Genomic DNA, 25,892 nt, shown 5'->3' on the forward strand with positions numbered 1-25,892 from the left:
CTCCTGTGCACTTTCCCACCAGAGGGTCTGAGCGCGGCGGGCTGGTGGACAGGGGCTGAGGGTCCTGAGGGCTCCTGAGACTTCTGGTTCAGAAACTCCCCTGGTACAAAAGGTGCCAGAATGGCCACACCCTGGACACTCCTGCGACAACGCATGTTTCTCCTGCTCGTGGGCGGCTCGGTTGGTCCAGCTGGTTTACACCACCTCGGGAGGCAGCACCTCTGTCCTCCCTCCAGCCAGCACGGTTCCTGATCCTTGCCAGCGAGCCTGAATCTCCGGCCTGCAGCTGCCCTGAGGATGCGCTGGCACCAGGGATGGGCCGAGGCCCCACAGCTGCTCAGAGCTGTGTGTGTGTGTGTGGGTGGGTGGGTGGGTGGGGGGCACCCCTCACCCCAACCCTGACTCCCTGTCCTGGTCTCACTCAGTGCAAACAATGCGAAAATGCTGCCTTGACACACCAGATGCGAGAGCATCACAGGTCTTTTCATAAGGATTCAAGGGAAAGACCTAGGTTTTTTATCTTCATTGTTTCTAAGCAAAGACAAGAAAACAAGCTGGGGACTTCCCCGGTGGCACAGTGGTTGGGAATCTGCCTGCCGGTGTAGGGGACACGGGTTCAGGCCCTGGTCCGGGAAGATCCCACGTGCCGCGGAGCAACTAAGCCCGTGCGCCACAACTACTGAAGCCCATGCACCTAGAGCCCGTGCTCCGCAACAAGAGAAGCCACCGCAATGAAAAGCCCGCGCACCGCAACGAAGAGTAGTTCCCGCTCACCGCAACTAGAGAAAGCCCGAGCGCAGCAACAGAGACCCAATGCAGCCAAAAATAAATAAAAACTAAATAAATTTATAAAAAAAGAAACAAAAAAAACAAGCTGTAGGAATAAGGAAATGACACTTATTGGCACAAACACATCACCCGGGGCTGAGGACAGGATCAGACATAAATACAAAACAGTGAACAAAAACATATAAACCCCTTAGTACCTAAGCGATGAAAAGCATATATAAATAAAACCTCAATTTTTACCTATGTATTCAGGATATGTGCTTTTTAAAATAACATTCTGGCTAAGAAATCCTGGTGACAACTCTCAGGGTACAGCTTTTGGAGGGACAGCATAAAAATGAGCCCACACCCTGCTGTTTGAGCCCACGGGAAGGGACCAGGGCCACATGAGGTCACAACAGTCACCCAGGCTCATGGGAAATACACGATGATTGTTTCCCACGAGAATAACTTCATTCTAATGCAAGAGGAACGAACACGGAACTATGCGGCTTTTATGAGCGACGTTCACAAAACATTTTTAAGATCTGGGGAAATTCTTATGACTTGTTTGTTTTAAAGACAGCATGGTTCTTGATTGTATCCTTTAAAAAGCCTCTGGGAAAAGAAAGCTAGATAGAAGAAAATATGTAAAGTGGGATGCGTGGTTGTTATGGACTGAATTATTACCCCTTCCCCAAATTCAGACATTGAAGTCCTAATCCTCAGTAACTCCGGAGGTGACTTATTTGGAGAGAGAGCCTTCAAAGACATAATCAGGGAAACTGAGGTCGTAAGGGTGGGTTCTAGTCCAATATGACTTACGTCCTTTTAACAACAAGAGATTAACACACACAAGCACACAGAGGAAAGGCCCTGTGAGGCCACAGGTTAAAGCGACCGTCTACGATCCAAGGAGAGGCCTCAGAGGAAGCCAACCCTGGTGACACCTTGATCTTGGACTTCCAGCCTCTAGAACTATGAAAAAAGGGACTTCGTTGCTCGAGGCAGCAGTCGGTGGTGCTCTGATATGGCAGCCCTAGCCAACTATTACAGTATTCCTCCCATTATTTCTCAGTGCTCTGACGTCTCACGTGTGACAAAGGGCATCTGGCTCAGCGGGAGTGGCCACGTAGTCCCCTCTTCTCTGCAGGGCGGCCAGAGGGGTGCCGGGGACGCAGGGCAAGGGGGTGAGATAGCATCACAGTCACGCGGCACACAGTCAGGAGGCCAAGAGTCAGACCTGGGACGCGCTTGCCGCTCTGGGCCTCGGTGGCCACGTGGGGCCGGTGGGGATGCACGAGTGGGACATCGCGCCGGGCGTGGGGCGGGCACTTACTACCTAGGCTTCTCTCTCGGGAGGGGGATTCTGCACAGGCAGGGAGAGGGCAATGCACCGGCTGAGGCCACAGCAGCGGGGGGCGTTCCTGCGTCTACAGAGACCTGTGTCAGCGCAGCTGCCCACGGGAGGCGAGAGGCGGGTCTGCACCATCCAGCTGGCCGTCCAGCAAGGCTTGTGGATGGGGTCCCCTCTGGCCTGGGATGGGGTCGGCATGGGGACGCTAAGCATATAACATAGCCCCAGGCTGGGCTGGATCAGCCCCTCAAGGAGGCTGCAGGAGCGACCAAGAAAGAAGGCAGACGGGCTGGACTGCAGCAGCTCAGGGGGCTGCCTTCCAGCCAGGACCAGACACAGGGAGGCTGGAGATAGGAGGTGCTGCTTCAACCAGACAGATTTCAGAGTCCACGGGGCAACAAGATCAGTCACATGGCTGAAGAGAAGCTAAAAGAGACACGGAAAGAGACGGGGCCCCCACGTCTCCGCAGGGCAGCTGCGTGAGGGAGGGTGGGCAGGGGCCAGAGAAGGCAGAGCCGGGGGCCAGGGGGACGGAGCGGCGGCCCCAAGGCAGGCGGGGGCTCACCATGGACAGGTAGCACAGGTGCTGACAGATCTGACACCGCCTCTCCGAGGTCTCCAGCTGCAGCCACTTCCGAGGCTTCTTCTTCCCGTCGGGCGCCGCACTGCTGCCCTCGTGGCTGCCGTAGCGGGCGGAGGAGTGGAGGCCGGCCTCGAACAGCTGCCGCCGCTGCCGCAACTCCGTGTCCCTGTCCAGACACACGAGGCTCAGGGCGCCGCGCGGCTGGGCCGCGGGACCTCGGGGCCCAGCCTCCCCACCTGGGGCCTGCGTCCAAAGTCCAAAGGCCAGACCACCCCCAAGGGCTCTCGGGTGGCCAGACCCTGCCTGCGGTGAACCCGGGGCAAAGCGCCCAGTGCCAGCCGGGGTGCCCCCGCGCCCGGGCCAAGGACAGACGTGACAAACTATCTGCCGACGTCGGAATCAGAGGGTCAACAAGCGCGTGAAGATCCTGTGCTGTCCACCAGCTCCGCTGAGCCTCTGCAGGTCACATGGGAAGCCAGGCCAACGGTCCCTTCAATTCCTGCCCCGTCTGTTCCTTCCCAGGGCCCTTCCTCGCTGGCGAGGGGCACCGAGGACCCGTGAGGCCAGGGGCTCAGGAGCCGCCTCCTGTCCGTTTCCACAAAGAGGGTCCACCTCCTGCAGCATCGGCACCCCGAAGTCTTCGCCCGCTGGCCAAGCCCCAGGCGGGCCCTGCAGCTCCAAGCCAGTGGCTGGCGGTTTCCCCCAGAGGACGGGCCGCACCCCCATCCCGCCCGGCCTGGGCCCCGGGGGTCCTGTGTTACCTGAGCTCGTCCAGAAGGGCTGAGATGGTACTGAGAGTGGGACCGTTTTCCTTTTTCGCTTCCGCTTGTGCGATCTGGTAGAGTAACTTCTCCATGGAGAACGGCTTAGCTATGTGGCGACGCTTCATCTCCTGCAAGGGGCAGTCACGTCCCTTTAGGGCAGATTTTCAATGCTAGGCAGCTGTCAAGGGCTTTCTTTACTGGGGAGGGGTCACTATCCGAATTTTCAAATGTTGAATTCCATCTGGATTCAAAGCAATTGAAAACTGTACGACAATCGTGTCTCCCTGGAGAAAGACACCAGGCACCAGGTACTCGAGGCTCCGCCAGCCGAGGACAGTGTTTGCCTTACACACCTTCAGTACCGACCTCCCAGTACCGACCGACCTCCCAGTACCGCAGTGGGTCAGTAACAGAGCTCGACGACTTTCACGATATAGTCAACCTCTAGCAGCTCTCCCTCCCTAAAAAAAACTCTCAGCCAACTCAGGTTTCCAAGAGTCGCTTTGAAATTAAACATTATCTACACACAGACACACGCACAGGGACGCGTGCCAAGGGCCGCCTGCCTACCTTGGCCGTCTCGAAGCCCATACTCGTCCACTGGGTGGTGGCGAAGTGCACGGTCTCAGAGACGCTATAGCCGCAACACACTTTGGACACAAAGGATCCCGGGAAGCAGACGACGAACTGGCCGCTCTGCTGCACTGTCCTGTGCACCTCGATCCCCTCCCTGCACAGCACCTCCGGGGAGATCTGTGGAGACCAGGGCTGAGCCGCACGCCCACCAAGGGCCGCCCTCCCGGGTGCCTCCCTCCCACCGGCCGGAGCTCTTTCCGCGACAGCCTGCCGGCCCACCTGCCCTCCAGACGGGGCATCGGGACCTAAGCCTGCTCCCGACGCAGACTACGTTTTGTATGAAAGACGTTTCCTTTCCCCTTTAGAAAATAGAGACGTAGCTCCTAAACAAAGGAGGAGCAAGTTATAAACTGATACAGGCCCAAGAGTGACGACGATTCAGGCAAAGGCGTGGCCGCTGTGAGCGCCCCGTGTCCCCACGGGCACTGCCCGGGTCGGACCGGGATCCGTGTGCACAGCACGGGGGCTGCGGGCCCCCCGGAGGGGCTGCTGCTCACCTTCTCCGAGCCAAACCCAGAGTGAGGCGGGCCCAGGAGCAAAAGGAGACCCAGGCAGGGTCAGCGGAGGCCAGAAAAGCCTTGAGCTCAGGTTGTCGAACACAATTCTAGGCTAAAGAGGTTCCCGGCAGCTCAGCAGGCTCATGACTGTCTGAAAATAGGGTCAGCAGCCGCTGTGCTCATCCCTGAGTGATCCTGACCAGAGGCCCAGGTGGCCCAGTCGTCCAGCTGCCCAGCCCACCCCAGTCGCCATTTACAAAAAAACAAAAAACAAAAAACCACCAGGCCCGGAAACAGAGTCAAAGGTCCCCACATGCATGAGCCCCGTGTCCTGGGCCATCAATCAGAGGAACGCACTTTAGTTTGGTTTTCATAAGAGAGGACATTTTGCTTATGCTGGATCCCTGGAGGATTTATTTTTCATTGTCCTCTTTACCTTCGAGGGACAGGTCGACAAAGAGGGTGAGCTAATAAAACAACTGCGTCGGCCACGCCACCTGACACAACCCCAGTCTCCACCACCGTCTTGGCCCCCGTACCATGACGTTGCTCTCGAGCATCTGCAGGCCGGGGGTGCCATTGGCTTGCAGCAGGGTGTGCACCACGTCCTCGAGCTTGTTCTCCTCCTCAGCAGGAATGCAATACCTGGGTGGTTTGAAATCAGGGCAGAAGGAGTTGACAAGGACCCTCTGCCCGGGAGCCCGTCCTCCACGCTCCCTCAGAGATGAGCAAACAGCAGCCTGGAAACTGGCCCTGGGCGCAGGAGGGGAGGTGGGCGCGCTCATAGGCGTCCCCAGGGTCTCCTCCCAGGGCAACACAACTCTGCCGCTTCTGCCCTGTGGCCAGACTGCGGCCACTCCAGCAGACAAACATGCAACTTTTTTGCAGATCTGACCTATACGTGAGCCAAAAAGCCTTCAAACCAAAAGCAGATGTTTAAAAGCCTCTATAAATCAGATCCAGACATATCTGCACACTCAACAGCCTCTCGTGAGCCTCCCAAGCTGCGACTTATCGCTGGGCTGGCACCTGACACTTTTCTGTTGCAGACAGAGGACGCTGCAGGACTAGGATTCGGTGTACACAGGAGACGCGCAGGACAACCAACCCCACCAGGGCCTGCGTCAGGGGAAGGAAGCGGCTGGCTACACAGGGGCTGGGGCTCAGACAACACGGACCCCGCTGGCTGGAGCCAAGGAGCCCGGGAAGATGGTGGGGGAAAACACGGCCCGAACTCAACCAGAAGGACCTTGGACCCTCAGTGTGATCCCAGGGAGCAGGAGAATGGGAATTGCCACTTGTGTCCCAGGAGGACCCAGCAGGGACACACCTGCCACCTACAACTCCCGAGATCCTAGTGCCGGTGGTCAGCACGCAAGGCAGGCACGTGCAGCCTCCTCAAGGCCCCTCCTCTGGGACCTCCCAGCCCCACAGTCCACAGGCTTCAGTGGGACATCTGAAGCCCCGGAGCCGTGTGACAGGTCTTCAGGCTGCCCAGGCCTGGTGGGGAGGGCACGCACCTGTGATGAATCCCTGGAGGTGAGGGATCAAGTCCTGACTTCTGCTGAGTGAGAGGATGCACTCACCACATCCAAGGCTCTTTTCTTTTAAGCGCTTGTTATTTCAATGCCAACATATTCTGTTACGGATTTGTAATTTAAACCCAGGGTTTCTAACCTCAATCACATGTTTTAAGAAAAACCACACACCATGAAGTTCTCTGATCCTATCCGGCCGCCTCTCTCCTCCCCATCAGTGAGGTTCCAGGGATTAGTCTTCACACAGCCCACAGAACCTTGGGTTTCCCTGCCTCTCACTCAACGGCCAAGCAGAACAACGACCACCGGGGCCACGAACTTTCACCCCATCACCCTGCGGGGTGTGGGCCACGTCACTCCACTTTCCGATGAGGAACCAGGGTCCGGTGGGCCCGTCACAGGCCTGCGTGGGACCCTGTGACTCTCAACTCAGCCCGGCCGGCGCTGCCCGGCAGCGTCTCCGTGGGGAACGGCGCTGAGGGCTCAGTGGCTCCTGGAGGAGGGCCCGCACACGCCCAGCGTCCACGCACCGGCCGCCCTGCGCGGGACCGTCCGGCTGTCCACCCGCAGCTCTGCCCGAGACCCCAGCCCCACCGCAGAAGATCAAGCACAGGGCCTGCCCGCCTCTACACCGACCGCCACTCGCGCCGACGCAGCCGGAAGGCAGGGCGAGTCGTGATGGCCAGACTGCTGCAGACACTGGCTCCTTGGAGGGAGAACATTAGTTCTAAGACTTTGTTTGTTTTAATAAACGATGCTAATCACCCCATTAGGACCATAAACCCAGTTAGTGTGGGATGGATGCGGTGCCGGCAGCCCGAGAGACGACAAGACATCTGATTATTTGCAGTGATTTCCCATCTGCCGTCGTAAACAAAGGAGCTGAAGAGCCAGCTCGGATCAGGGCTGGTGAGCCTGACGGTTAAGGATCACGCCTGGGAACCGGGCAGAAGGCTTCCTGGGAAACAGACAAACTCGTGCACCTCCCACGGCAGGAACTCCACTTCCAGTAAGACCTACTCTCTCTCTGCAGTCGGTGGACTGGGAGACACAGGCCACGAAGAGAGGCTGAAAACCACCACTCACGCGAGGCCACGGAGAGAACAGTTCACACCACGCGAGGCGGCGGCTGACGAGACGGACGCCACTCCCGGCCGGCTTCCTGCCACACTCTCACTGTTTCTGACCCTGCTATGAAGCGAACTCTTGGAAATCAACAACCACCAGGGGAAAACCTCACAGAAGAAAAGCCCCTTGTCAGCAGGCAACTGAGAAAAGGAAAATGGCCAATAAGCCTAAGAACAGATGCTCAACCTTGCTCATCACCTGAGCAAATTAAAATATTCTCCAGCAGCTCGACTTCCAGCACAGCTCCCCAGGCTGATATGACAGGGAACACGGGACAAACACGCAAAGTCAGTCCTCCAAGGCTGTCAGCCATCAGTGAGTGCGAGGTGGCATCAGGAGGCCTGGGGCCAGTGTACTCACCAAATGCAGTCAGCACCAGTGTGTAAGTAGTCAATGTAGGGAAGGTGGTTTTGGTCTCGAGACCAGCATGAGGTAGAAAAGACCATGCCAATATTTAGCCAGGGAATTGTCACTCCTAGAACAAAGGGGACAGGGCAGGATGAAGACCAATGTCTCAGAGTGACAGCAAGAGAAATTGCATCTTCTCCCCAAACAAGAAAAAAAGAAGAAATGGGATTCAAAACGAGACAAAACCCAGTGAGAAGAAGGGACTTGCTCTTTCCTGCTTCTTATACAGAAACCAAGATCACATGACACTGTTACAAAACAGCAGTGGAAGAACATCTTAACTAGTGACTTAAGGCAGGAAGCAAGATGCCCAAGGAACACGACCACGACTGTTGTTGACTGGCCCCCAGCCAGGAAGCAGGGCCCCTTTGTTCGGGGTAACCCCTACCCCGCAGCGTGGGGGTCACCCACGCCAGTCACCTCCTCCAGGGGCCCCTTCTTCCCACAACACCCAGGACAACTGGTTTCTCTCCCGGCTGTGAGGCAGTAGCCCCACGGAGTCGGAACGTTCGCTCTGAAATTGGCCAAGGCGGAAAGCGCGCCATTACGCATCTGCCCAGCTTCTAGATCTGCGATTTGGTTTACCTTTCCGCATTTTTACTGACTTCAGTCATGATGCCAACCCCTCTCTCTTCTAACAATCCCAGTTCTCTCTACGCGCCGGGCGCCGCAGTCCCCTCCCCTCCAGCTCTCGATGGGGCGAGCTGGGTCCACAGCCGCCCGAGGCAGGCTTACCAGGCACAGCACCAAGGTGACGCAGGATGGAGCCCGTGTTGTTGGGGAGGACGGTGAGGTTCCATCCGTGTCTGCAGAGGGAAGCACAGGGACGTCACGGACGGGCGCGGGGGGCACCATCCAGGCCCCAGGACACGGGCAGGAGCGTCCGACGTTACCTTGAAAACGGTTCTGATTTTCCCACCGGGAAGCCGCTGCCGTGGGTGTTGGTGTCCACCTTGCCGCAGTGCACGGCCACGTGGCAGTCCTTCTCCTCCACGAGCCTCCAGTACTCTTGCTGCGGGGAGAGGGAGGGCCGTCAGTACCGCCTTGCTGCCCGCGGCCGCAGGGCCCAGCTCAACTCGACGCCGCGAGGTGAAGGGACTATCTTCGTCCTGAACGATGGCCACTAGGGAGCAGGGGGACAGGGCCGCAGACAGACGACCGCACGCCCACGGTCACGGCAGCCACGTCCATAGTGGACGGATGGATAAACACAAGGTACAACGTCCACGGAATACGAGTCAGCCTCAAAACGGAGGGCAGCTCTGACACGCGCGACGACACGGATGAACCTTGAGGACTTCACGCTAAGTGGAATAAGCCAGTCTCAGAAGGACAAATACCGTGATGCCACTCCCGTGAGGTACTCAGGACAGTCAAAGTCAGAGAGAAAGAAGAGCGGCGGTGTCACGGGCTGTGCGGAGGGAGGACGGGGGCTCAGTGTTTAATAGGAACCGACTTTCAGTTTGGGAAGATGGAAAAGTTCTGGAAATGGATGGTGGTGACGGTCACACAACAACATGAATGGACTTCAGTGCCACTGAACTGCACTTAAAAATGGCTAAAATGGTAAATGTTACACATATTTTACCACAATTAAAAATCATTTATACGAAAGGGAGGGAGAAAGCGATAACAGCAACGGGCCTGAAGACGTGCGGCCACCGTCCGTAGGTGTCATGACCACAGCCCCGGGCAGGCGTCTCAGCAGACACGCTGCACACCCCCAGTGAGCGGGCTGCACGTGAGGGTCGGACCCCCAGGCTGTGACCCAAGCCAGCGAAACAGATGGGGGAGGGGTGGGCATGACCTGAACGCCTGCGGGGCAAGAGGGGGTCGGGTCGGGATGGGCTTTGCTAACGAGTGAGAGGGGTTCAGTTTCCCCCCTCACTGTGTCTTCACTCATCATCCCAGAAGCACAGCATCACCCGCCCCTGCTTCCTGGAACCCCACTTAAAGGAGGAAGCCTCACCCACGAGCCCCCCGTGTCGGCCACTGCCCCACCGTGTGGCTTCTGCAACGAGACCAGCCCGGGTGCGGCCAGATGCCCGCGTCAAGTCGACAGCATTAAATGCCCGGGTTCCTCAAACAGACGTCCTCGCAGGCAGGGGATGACGGAGCAGCAGTCTGTCTGAGGGGACGGGTTCGGGCCAGTCCTGCCTAGACTCACACCAACCTCTGCTGGGTGAAAGAGGCGGGGGAGCCACTCGGGCTGGTGACACCGGCCAAGGAGAGGGCCCAGCCTCTTTGCAGGATCTAGAAGTCAGCCAGACTTAAAGTGTGGAGTTGAGCAAATCTTCCCTTTGTGTTTAGATATTATACAACTATTAAAGCGAAACCTGGGCTTCCAGAGAGAATTAATTCCTGAGTAGGAAGCGACACACAGTGACAACCCTAACCTTAGGGGACTCCCGACCAGGACCTGTGCTGTGAAGCAAAGGCCTCTTTTTCCAGCTCCGACGATCAGCCCCAGAGTTGCGTTCCTTTCCTCTGACGTTTCTCCCACAAATGGCACAGGCACTCGGGAAGCAACTGTGACGGCCACGTGTCCCAGAATCAGGGCCCCGCTGGCATCGCGGTAGATGGAACATGGCTTTGGCAGGGCCAAAGGTCAGGCCACTGTGTGGTGTTCACAGATACCGCCCAGGGTACAGACCCGGGGCCTAAAAGGAATGACGGTGATGCCAAAATCGAACACAGAATTCACCAACCTGGGAGACCAGGCCTGAGCACCAGGGCGGGACCTCCTGGGCTTCTGACGGCTACCATCAGAGGTGGGGTCCCACGCGGCACAGATGCAGGGGACCAGGCGTCCTGGTGACCCAGACTGTCCTGGAAGTCCCACTCCTGGGAAACCCGATCAAATCAGGGCCCGGGCGCCCTGGTGGTCGGCATGGTTTTACCGAGAGGAAGAAGCACATATCTTTGAAGAAAAAGACGTGCTCTGAAACCAGCTGTTCACCAAAAGCCGGGCTGCGGTCCGCAACCCCTCACGCTCCGCCAGCAGCCACCCTGAACCAGCGAGGGAAGTCGGGCCTCTCCCTGGACAGGCCCACCTACGTCAGCATCCGGGAGCCCCCAGCGGCTCGGCTGGGCGCTGCCCCGGGCGCCGACCCCCGGCCGTGCCTCACGCCGAACCCCCGCTCGCTGGCCTGGGCGCAGACGCGCTTGCACCTCTCCAACCTCACGCAACTCAGAAGCACAAAACTGGCAACCTGCCAACCCCATTAAATGAAAAACAGGAGAGAGGAAAAAGCACAACTGTGGTTTCAAGGGATTCCAAACATTCTCTTGCATAACAGGCACCCTGAGGACGGGCCTCGGCTCCAGGGGAGTCAGGGCGAAGCTGGGGCGGCTCGCTCTCTCCATTACACCTTTGCTACCCCTGCACAAGCTGGGACCAACACGAGCTGAAACTTCTGGCCACCCCCAGAGCCCAGACGATGGGCTGGGCGCTCACGACCCCTCCGCGCGCCCCCCCGCCCCAGGAGGCCCAGGGGCTCCATCCCCGGCTCCGGGCGGAACGGGGGCCGGGACCGCCCAGCTCACGCACCTCAATTTCAGCTGGTGCGGGCTCCTTGCTGAAGCACATGTTCATGATATTTCTTGCTGTTCGGTAAAAAGTCGTTAAAGAAACAGACCTTCCCTGAAAAGAAAACAAAAACAAGAGTCAAGCGTAAGGAACAAAGCAGAGCCAGGACCCCAAAGCAGGCCACCTCGTCATGGGCCCCTGTGTGACGCGTCCCTGTGACCAGGGGCCAGGCCATGTCTTGAGTTGACACGAACAGAGGTGGCGGAAAAACACTCCCCGAGAAAGACCCTAGGTGCCAACAAAGGAGGCGGAAGACCCCTGGCCATCCAGCGCCGGGCCAGACCCCCGCCAGCCAGCAGAACGGGGTCCCACAGGAGTCCCGGGTGCGCTGCCGAGGTGCCCCGCTTCAAAGCTGCTTTCACTCCCTGGAACAACGAGTGCAGTGTGGCAAGAGCCGGGGCTCCTCCGGTTGCCCCACGTGAGGGCAGGAGAAAGGCTGTGGCCAGGGGGAAACCAACAGCATCAAGGCAGACGCCAGCCGCACCTCGGGACCAGGGACCCCGGGAAAGAAACTTGGGTGACGCCTACACCCACCCTGAGGGTCCTCACGTGAGAACCAGCCAGATGAGCAGCCTGGCCTCGTAGATGTGCAGGGGACAGAGGGGTGCGGCCCTTCTCTCGCCCCGGAGCCACTCCCTGTCCCGACGCCTCCCTGGGACAGCACGCAGGCTCTTCAGATTATCCAACGTCCCCTCCCCAGCCCTGCACACCACCCCTTCCTGGGAATGTTAACAAGGACAAGCTCACTGAGATGACAGGTGGCATCACAGATATGCTTGGTTCTAAAGGCAAGCTCTCCACTCCTCCCTGACCAGGCATGCTCACCCCTTGACTGTGGAAGTACTTACTGAGCACCTACTGTGTACAGGCCTAGTTCTAAGGGCTGCAGATAGAGCAGTGCTCAAAACAGACAACGTCCCTGGCCTCGGGGCGGCCTGGGGAATTCTGGCTCACACAAAACAGCTGGGAGGTGGCACTGAGCGCGATGAACCAGAAGCAGAGGGGCAGGGCTGCAAGGCAGGGGCTCAGGGAGGGTCCCCCTAACGAGGCGATGCCGGAGCATCCCCGTGAACAGAGCTGCAGGTCTAGGAAGGGGGCAGACCCTTCTTGCCTTTGGAAGGGCACTCAGAGCAGTCAGCTCGCAGACCCTGCCCTGCGCTTTTGCTCTTCAGCTCTGTAAGGAGGGTTCTACCGAAAAGAGAAACTGCTGTACAAGTCCAAGCTTCTCCTGACCTGCCATTCATTACAAAATAAAATCCTACCTGCTAGGAGGGACCTGATTTTGTGTCAGCTAAAGCAGGGTGCCTGTGATTCAAGACGATGACACCCAGCACGCAACAGTCAACGCCCCCAGGTGCCGAGGGGGCTCAGAACCCGGAGCCTCGAGCTGCCGGCCCCTCGGCGCGCAGAGGTGCCGTGGAGCGCCGTCACGGCCCCCAGACCGCAGCCACAGCTGAGGAGACCCAACCCTGGCTGGGTCCAGTAACAGGAAAAGCTCTAGGCAAGCAGGCATCTCTCCCCAGAAAGGAGGGCAGGACTCACGCCTAGGAGAGAATGAGAAGCGAGGCAGAGGGTGGCCAGAGGTGCGACCTCGGAGTGGGGACTCAAAGGGAAGAGGCCAAACTCAGGGCAGAACCGCAGATGCCCGACGCGTCCCCAGACCACGGACAGGCTCGTGCGGTGGGAGCGTGACCACCGAGGCCTCCACGGGGCCCCTCGCCCGAGCCTACGGAGCAGATCGCTGCCGGAGCGGCGCAAGGGCAGCGCCCAGTCTGTGCCCCCTGCCAGCCCGGGTCCCCACCGCCCTGTGGACACGGAGCCGGGCCACCAAGTGGGAAGACACCAGGACGCCACCGCGCGCCCCCGAGGAGGGAGCCTCCTCGGGATGGCTGGGCGGTTACGGGATGCGGCAGAAGCAGGGCGCCTCCCCTCCCCCTCCCCAGGAGACCCGCGATGGCGGACAGAAAGGAGCCGGCAGAGCCGAGCTGGGCAGGCTGGGTGGCAGTGGGGGGACGTCCATCGGGAGCTGCAGAGGGCCTGGTCCCTGTGTGTACGAGAGGCCCTGGCCCCGACGGGCAGCCACTCCAGGATGAGGGGCCGTGGCTCCCAGGCTGCACCCCTGGCACGTGGGCACACATATGGGCACGCGCACACACACACACCCATTTAATGGAGAGGAAGCCCAAGGCCACGGCGGGCAAGCGACTCCCCTGGCTGGGCGCCCAGTAACCTCGTCCGGACACCCAGCCCCCTGCAGACCGCAGACACCTCTCTTTACGAGGAACGTACCCAGAGCCGACTGTCAGGGGTCTCGGGAGCCTGACACAGCCGAGCCCCCGGCCCCTGCATGTGCACCCGAGGCCTCACACCCAGGCCCCGCACAGGGGCCCTACCTTATATATACACTTGTGGAAGTCGCTGAGGATGCCTTTGTCCTCCTCCTCCTCCTTCACCACCTCCTTTTCCTGAGCAAAGAGTCGCCGCCGCCCCGTCTTGAGCTGTGCGGGGCCCACCTCCTTCAGCTTGCTGCGGAAGCCGTTCCTGTGGGCCACGCCGTTGATGAGCCCGTTCTTGGGCTCGAAGCGGGGCAGCGGGTGGAAGCGGTTGTAGTCCTGCTCCGTGTGGCCCTCCAGGGGCCCCTTGCGCCTCTCCAGGCTCTCCTTCTCCATCAGCACCTCCTTCTCCAGGCGCCGGTGCTCCTCGGGGGACAGGGAGTCATAAGAGAGCAGGTACTGGCAGTAGGCCTCCTGGAGCTTGGCCAGCCGGTCCTGGGCGGTTTTGGGGATGCGCAGCATGTCTGCTAGTTTGTTCCATTTTTTGAGGTCAGTCACTTGCTGCATGCCGCCCATCTCGTTTATCAGCCGGAAAAAGCAGGCCAGGTCGAGCTCACAGCCTCCTGGGACGGTAAGGGGAGGAAACAGAGGGACAGTCGGTGAAAAGGCCCGTGAACAAGACCGTCCTCCATCACCCAGGAGTCCACGGGTGCCCGGTGCCCACTGCATGCCAGAGATGCCACCAGGCCCTGGGGCCAGAGCAGCCAACAGAACAATCTAGTCCACAGAGAAGCGGGGTTTAGACCATCGTGGGCACTAGGACGATAAATAGAGCAGGACAGGCTGAGGGGCGGCTGTCTTAGGAGGGTGGTCAGGGCAGGTAGCCCCGAGGAGAGGACACTTAGGCAGAGGGCTGAATGGAAGGAGAGATGGCCGAGCAGATCCGTGAGGAGGAAGAGTCCAGCGTGCCCTGGAGCGGGGGCAGGGTGCACACCTCTCACACCCCAGGAGGCAGGGTGATGGAACGGGGCATCCCGGCTGGGGCTGGCAAGGCTTGGGGAGTGCCACCCGGCCACACCCACGAGCCAGCGTCACCTGGAACAGCCGCGATGTCGGGAAGTGTACACACGTAGCATGTGTTGTCATTCCTGACCCCCCCAACTCCCCCAGCGCACACACACACGCACACAGACACAGTAACTTATTTTCGATCCCCCCCAGGATTTCCGGGCAGCAGGCAGCACCCACCTCGGGGCAGGCGGTAGTCTGTCCCTCAGCTCCTCCCATCACCACTCACACAGAGGGCTGCTTATCTCAGAAGGTGTATGGGCTGGTTTTCACTACGCCCCTTGATCACACTGTACAAAGCATGTCAAAACTCAGATATGTTTGAATGCCCGCCAAGTGACTCTCTCAATGGGACCTGGAAAATCAACCACCGTTTGGCCAATAAAGGGGGAAAAAAATCTTCCAGAATAACTGTCTACTGGCTGTTAGGAGGTAAATACACCACAAAATGGTAGGTGAGCAAAGTAAACATTAAGAACGTTTAGATCTTTAAAGGGTGGGGATAGATTTATATAAAATAAATGAACGGAAAAGCAGCGGAACTCCTGAGAGCAGCACGTGCACGCTGGGCGAGCCGGGCACACAGGACCACCTCGGCCAGGGCAAGGGCGAGCAGCAGCCCGAGTCCATCTACCGTGCTGGGTGGGACGCTGGGGCTAGTTGTGGTCACTGTGGTCCGCGCGGCAGTGGGGGTCACGTCGAGGAGGAAACTCGCCCCAACCCTGGCTGGGAGGGGCCTAAAGTCCAAGATTCCAAGATGCACACTCCAGGCCCTGCTCTCATTCGGGGCATCTCCTGGGGCTGCCCGCACGCCGCCCGGACTTGCCGAGGTGAAGAGGGATGCGAGTCACCCCAAGTGGCTCAGGCCACAGGCTGACCAGCAGGGAGGCACTCACTGTTATTCAACAGCACTGAGAAAACTGACCCAGTACTTGCAAATCCATTATTTCACTCCTCACCTGCTATCACCAACCCGTTCTCAGGACCACGAGGATGCTACGTGACAAAGTGCCACCCTCCCAGAGAAGGAGCAGCCGCTCTGTGGATTCTGGGAAATTCCTTCAAAACTACCAGGTCTCTCGCACTGCGAGGAGGCCGAGCTCAGAGCCACAGCCCCAGGCCTCTGCGGGTAACGGGCCGGCTCAGCTCCTCTTCTGGAAGCTGACGACGCTTTAGAGCTGGGGTAACAGCAACGGATGTGAACACACACACCAGAGCGTCAGGTCCTCGCGGCTTCTGGTGCCACGCGAGTCAAGGTTAAGGAAACCTACTCTGAATGGAAGATCGCTGGCTGCCCTCATGACGTCACCTGAGCACACCGCCTGTCCCCAGAAGACCTACCGCACCCCCTCAGCAGGCTGGGGGACCAAAGACGTCCTACTGCAGCCACGACTTGGTGAGGTTCTTGGTCACCCACGCAGCCAGCGCCAAGCTCCCGAGAGGCTAGCACCTCCTCAGCCTGTTCCCACAGCCCTGTGTCACCTTCCACCACATCCCTGACAGTGGACCACAAACCAAGAATTCTTTCAATGTAAGTGATTCTCACCTGCTGAGAGTAATAATGAAACCTCCATCTTACAAGGAGCCCTATCTTACTGCCAACTCTTGATACCTAAATGACCGATAATATCTCCTCTGCTCCCTGCCTTTAAAAAGTTGTCCTCTCCAACTGGAGGAAGGACATGCCCTATTCCTGTCGAGGGTCTGGAGCCAGAAGGGAAGCATGTGACTCACCTGGCAGACCCAAAAGGAACCCCATCCGCAGAACCGGCGCGTCCCTGACAGAGTGAGTTAATCCTGGAGGCGCAATAAGCAGGAGAGGAAGAGGGAAATGTGCATTCCAAGAGCCATCCGTGGTCTCTGCCTGGGGGCCAAGGGTCTTCACAACAGCTGGGTGTATGTTCACAAAAGCAGGCACCAAGGAGAGCTTTGCTTCAGTGACAGCCAGAGCTGTGCCTGCTCTCAGAAGTGTTCCTGGACCTGTGGGCTCTACGAGGGCCCAGTAATCGCCAGAAAAACTGAGATGCAAGGACAGATGAGCAGACAGAGATAAATGGGCTGAAATGTACCCCACCTACAAAGAGTCATATGTTGAAGTCCTAACCTCAGGGCTGCAGAGTGTGACTGTATTTAGAGACAGGGTCTTTAAAGAGGTAATTAAAGTAAAACGAGGTCATCATGATGGGTCCTAACCCAATGTGACTGGTGTCCTTGTAGCAAGAGGAAGGGACATCAGGAACGTGCGCACAGAGCAAAGACCGCGTGAGGACACAGGAGAAGGCAGCCGTCCACAAGCCAAGGGGAGAGGCCTCAGGAGAAACCAACCCTGCCAACACCTTGCTTTCAGATTTCCAGCCTCCAGACTGTGAGAAATAACTTCCTGTAGGTCAAGCCCCCCAGCCTGCAGAACTCAGGTAAGGCAGCCCCCAGCGGACGAATGCATGGGGGCAGCGTTCCTGCCCCTCTCACCGGACACCACTCTGGCCTCAGCAAGGCGGCCCGCAGCTCGGGGCAGCAGGGGTCGCCTAGTGTGAGAGCTGGGGGCACAGGACCAGCCCTCCTCCTCCCACAGCACCCCGCACCTGCAGAAAGGGGGGCCTCAGACTCCTCCCGGGCCCAGAAGGGCCCGGAGAAGCTGAAGCTGGGGCGGGGGCCTTACCTATGAGCGGGAGCTCGTCCATGGCGATGCCCTGAGACCTGAGGTGCTTCCTGATGCAGGCCAGCCGCTGCACATTGGGGCCCCAGCGCCGGCCCAGCTTGTGGACGTGCTGGATCTGCGTGACGAAGCGCATCTCGTCGTTGAGCTTGCACTCGGGCCGCCAGTCCGGGGGCGGGATCACCCTGCACATGCCATACTTCTCCACCTGAGGGCGCACCGACTCGATGTAGACGAGCGGGTCGTGGAACTCCTTGGCCGACGGCCGCAAGACGGGGATCTCGTCCATGGCCGCCCACCCGGCCCTGCCGGCCCCCTTCTCGGCCTTGGCCGCCGCATCGTGCGGCCGGGGCAGGGGCTCCGATTGCGAGGTAGAACGATTTTCACAGGGGACGCCGTCCGGCTTGCCGTGTGCTTGTCTGCCCGGCGGGCCCTTGCCGGCCGTCACCCGCTTCGGCCGGTTCCTCTCCAGGCTCCGCTCGGGCATCTCCTTCTTCCCGTGGCCGCCAGGCGGCGCCTTCTCCGCGGGGGCCGGGGCCGCCTTCCTGCCGGGACCCTCGGCAGCACCCGCCGCCCCCTTCATCTTCTTGGGGGGCGACTGCGGCTTGTCGGCCGGGGGCGCCTCTTCCAGCCTCCGCTTGGAGTTCCGCAGACCCTCCCGCAGCTGCCGGCCCCCCCCCTCCTTAGTGCATGACTTTGGGTTCAACCTGCCACTGACCTTGAGGCCATTGACGGTGTGCCCGGTGGACTTGGACGCCCCCCCGAGGGATAGCACCTGTTTTCGGGTTTTTGCATTGCTACTTTCAGTTTTCCCTGAGATTGTGTGGTTGACAGCTGAACTGGGCTTGTGGTGATTAGGTTTGGTTTCCTTGACCAGTTCTCTCTTGGCTTTGGTGTATGTGACAGTCCCCTTCGTCACCGTTGCAGTGTACTTCACAGTTTTGGACGGTGAAGGTCTGACTTCGCGCATCTTTTTGGCACTGGCTGCACTTGTACCCAGAGATGACATTCGAGTGACTCCGCCGACCTTAGAAACCTGGGAGGTGGCAGGAGGAGCAGAGGGGGAGAGGCGGAGTTAGCACCTGTCAGCGGGGACCACCCCACGCCCAAACTCAGCAGCCGGCGCCCATTTTTCAGAGGCGGCGGCACGGGAGTCCCGGCCAAGGCAGGCAAAACACACAGCCCCGAAGCCAGCTCTGAGATACTCGGTTTCAGGATCTCCGCAGGACTCGGGGCCCATCCTTCCGCGCAAAAACACGCAGCCAACCTGGGTGCTGCCCAGGGGGTCTCCTGGGTGTGCTGTAACATTCACGTTTGTCGTTTGAAACTAGATGTTTCCCAGTGAGGACCCTCAACGTGCCTGCCAATCACCTGCCACAAGTTAATAACAATAACACCCGACAGCAAGGTCTTGCAGATAAGGGGGCAGACACACAGACACACACCTGTGCCAAGAAAAGACATGGCTGCAATTTCTTCTGTGCTCCCTACAGCAGCATGATCTGCCCACAGAATTTTAAAATCCATGCTAAATAAGTAAAAAACAAAACAAAAATGCTATGGAAAGAAAGGAATAAGAGCACTCATGTGGCTCAGACGCCGGTCACGCGCCACGCCCAGGGGTGCAGCTGTCGGCTGTGGGCGTCTGCCAGTCAGTCACCTGTGAGACGGGCCCCAGGGCACCTCACTGGGTGCACCTCGCCTCTCTGATGCAGCAAAACAGGCCCGACCCCTTCTGCACAGACGGCTCCCACTTCCCGCCCCTACAAGCGTCCGCATTAGATCCTACGGGAATTTGGTAAACGATCAGCCTCTCTTCACAGCCATCTTACAGCTTGGACACCACAATGATTTTGTGACACACAGAAGTCACCCTCATTTATAAAAAGAAGCCAGAGTGTGACAAGGGTGGACACCAGAAAAGCATTAATTTCCAAAGGATGATGACGGGCCCAGAGCAGGAGCTGACGCTGGGCTGGTTTGGTGTGGACACCATGTCACAGCTCTGCCTCTCAGTGGCCTCTGACATGTCATTTACCATCTTGGGCATCTATTTCTCACCTGCAACCAGGGATGCCAGGGTTACCTGAGCAACACCACCTCCCCAAAAGGCAGACTGAACATTACACATGCTCACTGGGAAACAGAGCAGAAACAGCAGCTGTCTTTTCTCACCAATGAGCCCAGAGAAGAAGGTGACCAGGAGGAGGACCTGGGCTCCCGAGTTGGGGAAGCCATCTGGCACCTAAAGCAGTTCACTCCTCTCCTGTCCACACCCGATGCACCCACGGGCTGTGCAGCTGCCCCGCCCCGAGGACCAGGTTCTGGAGGGCAGGGCCTGAGTCTCAGCGACCTCTTCGCTGAGCCCCATCCCCAGAGTCTCCCACCCAGTAGGTCTGGGATGGAGCCCGAGAATCTGCATTTCTAATGAGGTTCTGGTGATGCTGAGCCTCATCCAAGGACCTACTCTGGGAACCATGGCAGCAGACTATCAACAGAAGGTTCTGAACACAGAAAAAGGAAAGAAGCCCCCAGACCTGTATTTCTTCATTCGCCAATTATACGCGGTCCCATCAAAGCCATGAATTCTTAGTGTGAGATTGTGTTCCATGAGCCAACCCCGGGGCGTTTGGTAACCAGGTTTCTGGGGAGCCAGCCTTGACTTCTGGACTCGGTGAGGTCCCAGACCCCACTGGGGAGGGAGAGGCCAAAGAGAAGGCCCAGGAACTACAGCCTGGATGCACACTGCCGGCCACTCGAGAAAGAAGCAGGACTGACAGGGCAGGTGGTCTAGAATACGTAACAGGAAATTTAGAAACAAAACCAGAACAAAACTAGCAGCCTGGCAACAATAAATTAAAAACAAATTTATAAAACCGGGGGCGGGGGCAAAGACAACATTTCCATGATAAGTTCCACTAATTTGGAATAGGATGTATGGTGAGGAATGCAAACACCTCAAATTTTTAACTGTTCTTTCAAATGCTTCCATTGACTAAAAACAAAACAGACCATTTAGAAAAACTAAAGGAAACAGTAAAACCCTGCCGAGGCTCACAGAAAGAGTTTTCCATCAGCGAGATGGTCAGGGATCTGCATCTTCAGAGAAGACACCCCTCGAAGCCCTCAATCTGTGGTTAGCCTGCTCCGACTCTCACCCAACTTACACATAAGCAGACGCACGGCACCGCTAATCTCTTCTTGAAGACGAGGATCCGCCAGCAGAAACGGCAGCCACCGCGCAGTGGACACCACCAACCGCTCCTGCCGGCAGAGCCCACCGCCAGCCGTCATGTCTTGCCGAGGTTTAGGTTCAGTGCCTCCCAAACCCGGGAGCCCTGTGAACCCCTGGGGAGCTTGGAAATAATGCTGATTCCAGTCTAAAGCCCTCCCCATCCAGATTCTGACCTAACCGGTGAGGATGGAGAAAGGGGCTCAGTGTGTGCAAGTCCCAGACAGCTCTGCGCTCCCCCGACACAGCTGTGCACCTGCAGGAGGCCAGGAAGCCAGGCTTCCACTCTCCAAGATTCTACCTGGAGGAACAGAGCAGGGCCCCGGGTCAAACCAGTCCGGCTTCTCGGGGCCACCTGACCTCCTGGCTCACTGTCGTACAGGAAATTCCAAATTTTCATATGGTGGAATTCCACATAACTATTTCACCATCTTCAGTGGCAAAAAGATCGCCTTCTCGTTTACCTATTTCTATAAACACAGACGCCTAGCCACTGGCCTGTGCTTGTCTCCGGGGTCCAATGAGTAATTGGTACCAAAGGAGACAAAGCTATGGAGGGAGGCACTGTCTCACCTTCACACTGAGCGTCTCCCCAGCCACCGCTCTATTCCACCATGGAATAGAGCCCAACGCTCAGTTTCACCTCAACACACGCCCAGGTCACTTGGCCAGCCCACCACACGGGCCTGCTCTCAACCCTACATATCTGGAGGAAGTGCTGACACGGGGAGAGGGGTCACTGTAATTCACTGGAGAATCAGCACTCGGGAGGCGGGAGGCGGGAGGCAGGAGGCCCGAGGCAGAGCCCTCCAGGGGGCAATAAAAGCCCTTCAGCTGAATAACTTCACATCTCTTCAAGGTGCCCCTTCTCAGCTCAGGTGTGGGCTTCTGACGCTGCACCCCACAGCTGTCACCCAGCTCTGCAGGAAGTGGGGTGTCTCGGCCCACCACCGCCCACCCGGCACCTGTAGCTCAGGTTACCCCTGTCGCACACACATGAAGCGGTCCTCTGTTCAACCAGAAAGTCAACTACCAAACTCCCATTTCCCACTAGAGGGAGCCATTGAGTCGAGTGGCTCTGCCCGACCTCTCAGAGCAGCAGCAAAGGAGCCCAAGAGAAACACTATTGGTTGGGGACAGTGCATTTGGGCTTTAAAATTCAAATTAAATAGCAAAAGAGCCTAAGTGAACAGAATCCACTGGACAGGCGGCGAGTAACGGACAGGGAAGGCAGGCCTGCTGGTGTGGCGGGAGCCGGGAAGGTAGTGAGCACAGGGGCGAGGCGGACGCAGGCCTGCTCTCCAGAAGGAACGCCTGGTCCTGGCCGGAGCCCCTAACCTGCCCGAAGCACCTGCCGCCTCCCCTCTGCAGGCCACCTGGTCACAAACACCACGCGACAAAGGCGCAATTCAAACTCCCCGCGTGGCCTGATGACGAGCAGAGTCAGACCTTAAACATACTTCTAGCTAAGGGGTCTCTCTCACATTTCTCTCTGGATGCTCGTTTTTCATTTTCCAGAACGTTGAAGAATCCTCCTCATTCTTCGGTCTGAACAGCTCAACCTCCTCTCTCCATCCTACTAGGCCAAGACGTTCTGCAGCTGCCGAACATCTGACTGTGAAAACCTCTCCTCAAAGGTACCACAGCCCAGCAGATGCTCCGCCGGGCGTGTCTGCCCTGCCACGCAAGCTGGTGGTTTTCTTCCTCTTGTTATGGCTCGGCCTCAGCGCAACAGATGAGAACCGGGAGGTGAGGCGGCGGGGGGCAGCCTCACCGTCCACGTCTTCCACCTCCTGGCTTACCAGCCACACACAGCTGTCTGCCAAAACCTCCACGCGACACGCTTGGAAAGCATCTCCACGCCCTCTCTAGGTGTCAGAATGGTTGCTTCTCCACCCTCAATTTGTTACTGTCTTTTACTGCACATTAACTCGACACCTACCACACATCCAATTCATCACCCAGGGCAGTTCCAGGGCTGCTACCCATGTGTGGGTGTCACCTGGCACACCTGGAGCCTTTGGGAGAAGAAAAGCTGGAGGATTGGGGAGGCCCCTCACACTGAATTCTCGTGCTCTGAGTCTCAAAGGCCGGGGGCCGGGGCTTTTATGAAGGTGAGCACTCCACCCAGCCCCGTGAGAGGCAATGTCCTAGTAAGAAGAGCGAGCTCTCGGTGCATTGGGGCCAGCGGGGCATGGTCACTTCTCAGCAGCACCCCTACACAGGGCATCCCTCCACCCTGCCAGCTGGGCTTCGTACAATCACTGATCTTTTCTTTCAGGCCGACAGAAAAAAATTAATCATATCTGAAATTACTGATCCGAGTATTCTCTGGGCCTCCCGTCTTTTATGCAGTTGAAAAGATGAAAGGTCAGATTCTAATCACTTGCATCAGGCCATTACAAAGGAATCTACAATGGGCTTCTATTGACCTTTTTGCTTAGAGTACTTAACTAATGGGATTTGATGGTGTCAAAATTATCCTTTCATTTCTCACAATGTCCCTGGGAGAAGAGTTGACATCATTGGCTCCAAATGAACAATAAGGCTCAGGAAGGTTAACTATTACAGCTTAAGTCTCGGTGAAGGTCGTGGTCAGAGCCCAACTAGACCTGGGAGTCCTGGGTCATCCCACCCGGATGGATTAGACAGGGGAGGGAGGGCAGGCAGGCGGGCGTGGGACGGGGACGGTTACACCCCACCTGCAAGACCTGAACCCAGAAAGCCGGCCAGGCTTCTACAGTCACTCAGATGACAGTCTGCCCTGCTACCCAGGTCTCTCCTCCATCTCCAGGCTGCGTGTAAAAGGGGCCGCGTGAGCCTGCTGTGGACCAAGGGGATGGGGCCATCCCAGGGAAGGGGTACCTTCTGCTCCCCTCAACTCTCACCTCCAACTGCGAGAACTCCTCTTGTTCAGTTACAAAGGGAAATCCTGAACTGAGGGGCAAGCGCTGGGGGTTGAGGATGAGCTTGGACCAACTGAGATGGGGGTTTACTCAATCCAGCCTCACGTGAAAAAGTAAGAGAGAGAGAGAAAGAGAGAGAGAGAGTGATTATGGTTCTATGTGAATAAAGTCACACATTCATTCCTCACTGAGATTCCTGCTCCGCAGATGGATCCCTTCCCTCTCTAGACCCCTTCTGAGTTGTTGTCTTCCATAAGCAAAGATCTGGAGGAAAGCTCTGCACAAGGGCCTGTCCGGCCAACAGCTTTGGAAATGGAGTGGGGACTCAAGACACCAAAGGGATGGTGCGTCCCATACTTCATGTCCTGAAAATTGGGCGGCCAATTCCACAATCACGCTCAGGTGTTCTCGTGAGGAAAACGTGAGGTGTGTGTTTGAGGAACAGTGGGCAACGTTTAAAAAATGCAAAAACCACCTGTTTAATCTCAAGATAACACTTCAGAGGCACTAAGTGGCAATCTGAGGGCCGTGGAAACATTAAACACGAGGACTCTTGCCTCGTCCACTCCAGCTGGAGAGCTGAGTGATATCTGAAAGCTAAAGGTTGAGACTAATACTACATGTGTACACACACCATCCTATGTATGTGCATGCATACAGTTACATATTCAGAGACAATGGTCCCCAACATCATCAAGAATGAGAAAGACCATGGGGAAAGAGCAATTCAACAGGAGGAGTTCCCACCTTCACACCACAAGGACCATCTATTAGCCTCTCCACAACAGCGCCCGTCAGGGAATCTCCAGGCCACCCGCGCCTCGCCCAGAATCAATCAATCTTTCCAGATTAGAGTCCTCAGTCTATTCTAAGGCAAGTTTTAACTGTCTGTGACAAAATGCCCGGTGTGGAGAGCTCGTCTCTGATCCCCACGGCTCACCGACTCTCAGATGCGGTGAGAACGGGAGCAGAGGGTTTAACGAAATGCCACTGGGCCCGGGCGGGGGGTGGGGGGCACTCTCACCGAGCTCCACCCCTGCTTCATCCCCAGTGTCCCCCTCCCAGGTGCTGAGAACTCTGTCCAAGCGCAGGGAGAGGTGCCCACAAAGGATCTGCGTTCTGGATGTGACCCCGAAGTCGGGGCGTTGGCGGGGGGGCGGGGGGGAGCAGAGCACGTGCAGCCTCCGCTAACCCTAAGGGCGCAGGATGGAGCGAGTGTCCCCCGCGGCTGCACCCGTCTCATCACCGCCTGCAGGCCTATCAGAAGTCCTGCCGCGAGCCACCAACGTGTCCGTCAAGAAGAACAGGGAACACTCCAGGCCGGGTGCAGGCCTGTTCCAAGGTCACCTGTGGCTCCCGGCCTAACCTGCGGACTCCTCGCCTCACCGGGTGCCCCGGCGCTGGGGCGGGGGCGGGGTAGCGAAGGAGCGTTCCCTCCCCACCCTTCTCGGGCATCCCAGCAAGCCAGGCTCCACGGGTGCTGGCACCGGGTGCTGGCAGCATCCTCCAGGGAGGGATGCAAACCCACCAGCGGCCCCGCCTGAGCCCTCTTCACGGGAGGAGAGGCGTGTGCACCGGCACCTCTGCGCCCAGGCCATGTTTCTCTCACCCCCTCTCACCTCTGAGCGTCCTTTCCTGCCTGCTGAGCTCTGGAAAGATGGATCTCTCGAGGCTACTACTCACATTTCCCCTTCAGTTAACTTGATGAAACGCGGCGGTGGCATCTGGCAGGAAGGCCGGCACCCTCCGGGCCAGACCCTGGTCCCCCGGCGGCAGGGCTGGGCTTTACCTGTTTCCGTAAGTCCTGAGCCGACCGATGCAGAGGGGGGTGGTGGTGAGCGGGGAGCCCCCTGGCAGAGGAGCCCGCGGAGGGGGCCGCTGGGGGGTGGCTCGCGGAAGCCTGCTCCCTCCGGCCGTCGGCCCGGGGATCACTGTGCTTCTCCTTCGCCGGAGTGGCCTCTTTGCTTTTGTGTTTCTGAACAGGTTCCTTCTCCCGTGATGACCTGCTGGAACCATTGAAAACTGGAAAGTAAGGAGAGAGGAAGAACAAAGTCACTACAGAGGATGCTGCCTGCTGCCAGGTACCCTAAATGCCCCAAAGACAAAAGGAGAAAGAAAAGGAAAACATTCTGGACGAACATCACATCTCACATGCTCTCAAGACCCAAACTCAAGTCAAAACAACCACCACAAAGGACAGGAATAATCCTAAACACAGAGAGACCAAAAAAAAAAGTTATAAACACATCCTAGGAATTATCTGCTTTGGTTGAAACCATTGAAAAATCCATTTAAAAAAATCCCTACAGGGACTTCCCTGGTGGTGCAGTGGTTAAGAATCCACCTGCCAATGCAGGGGACACGGGTTCGAGCCCTGGTCCGGGAAGATCCCACATGCCGCGGAGCAGTGAAGCCCGTGTGCCACAACTACTGAGCCCGTGCACAGCAACTACTGAGCCCACGCGCCTAGAGCCCATGGTCCGCAACAA

The 25,892-nt window shown here is 57.9% G+C and overlaps 1 protein-coding gene across 12 annotated transcripts in view; it reads right to left on the bottom strand.

The window, feature by feature from the left end:
- The window catches only part of JARID2 (jumonji and AT-rich interaction domain containing 2), a 246,768-nt gene that overhangs the window by 5,455 nt on the left and 215,421 nt on the right, over nucleotides 1-25,892 (bottom strand). For all 12 annotated transcript variants that reach the window (XR_009009570.1, XM_057555273.1, XM_057555278.1 and 9 more), the window contains 11 exons: nucleotides 25,193-25,425; nucleotides 17,269-18,301; nucleotides 13,662-14,164; nucleotides 11,230-11,322; nucleotides 8,573-8,691; nucleotides 8,415-8,485; nucleotides 7,632-7,746; nucleotides 5,145-5,250; nucleotides 4,043-4,225; nucleotides 3,470-3,600; nucleotides 2,691-2,874 (listed from right to left, as the gene is read on the bottom strand). Coding sequence is in view for 11 of the 12 variants with exons in the window: in XM_057555273.1 (XP_057411256.1) it covers nucleotides 2,691-2,874; nucleotides 3,470-3,600; nucleotides 4,043-4,225; nucleotides 5,145-5,250; nucleotides 7,632-7,746; nucleotides 8,415-8,485; nucleotides 8,573-8,691; nucleotides 11,230-11,322; nucleotides 13,662-14,164; nucleotides 17,269-18,301; nucleotides 25,193-25,425 (2,771 nt within the window). In the remaining variant the exon portion in view is untranslated. The remainder of the gene's footprint in view (nucleotides 1-2,690; nucleotides 2,875-3,469; nucleotides 3,601-4,042; nucleotides 4,226-5,144; nucleotides 5,251-7,631; nucleotides 7,747-8,414; nucleotides 8,486-8,572; nucleotides 8,692-11,229; nucleotides 11,323-13,661; nucleotides 14,165-17,268; nucleotides 18,302-25,192; nucleotides 25,426-25,892) is intronic.

The sequence above is a fragment of the Balaenoptera acutorostrata genome, chromosome 10 (assembly GCF_949987535.1).
Source record: "Balaenoptera acutorostrata chromosome 10, mBalAcu1.1, whole genome shotgun sequence".
NCBI lineage: Eukaryota > Metazoa > Chordata > Mammalia > Artiodactyla > Balaenopteridae > Balaenoptera > Balaenoptera acutorostrata.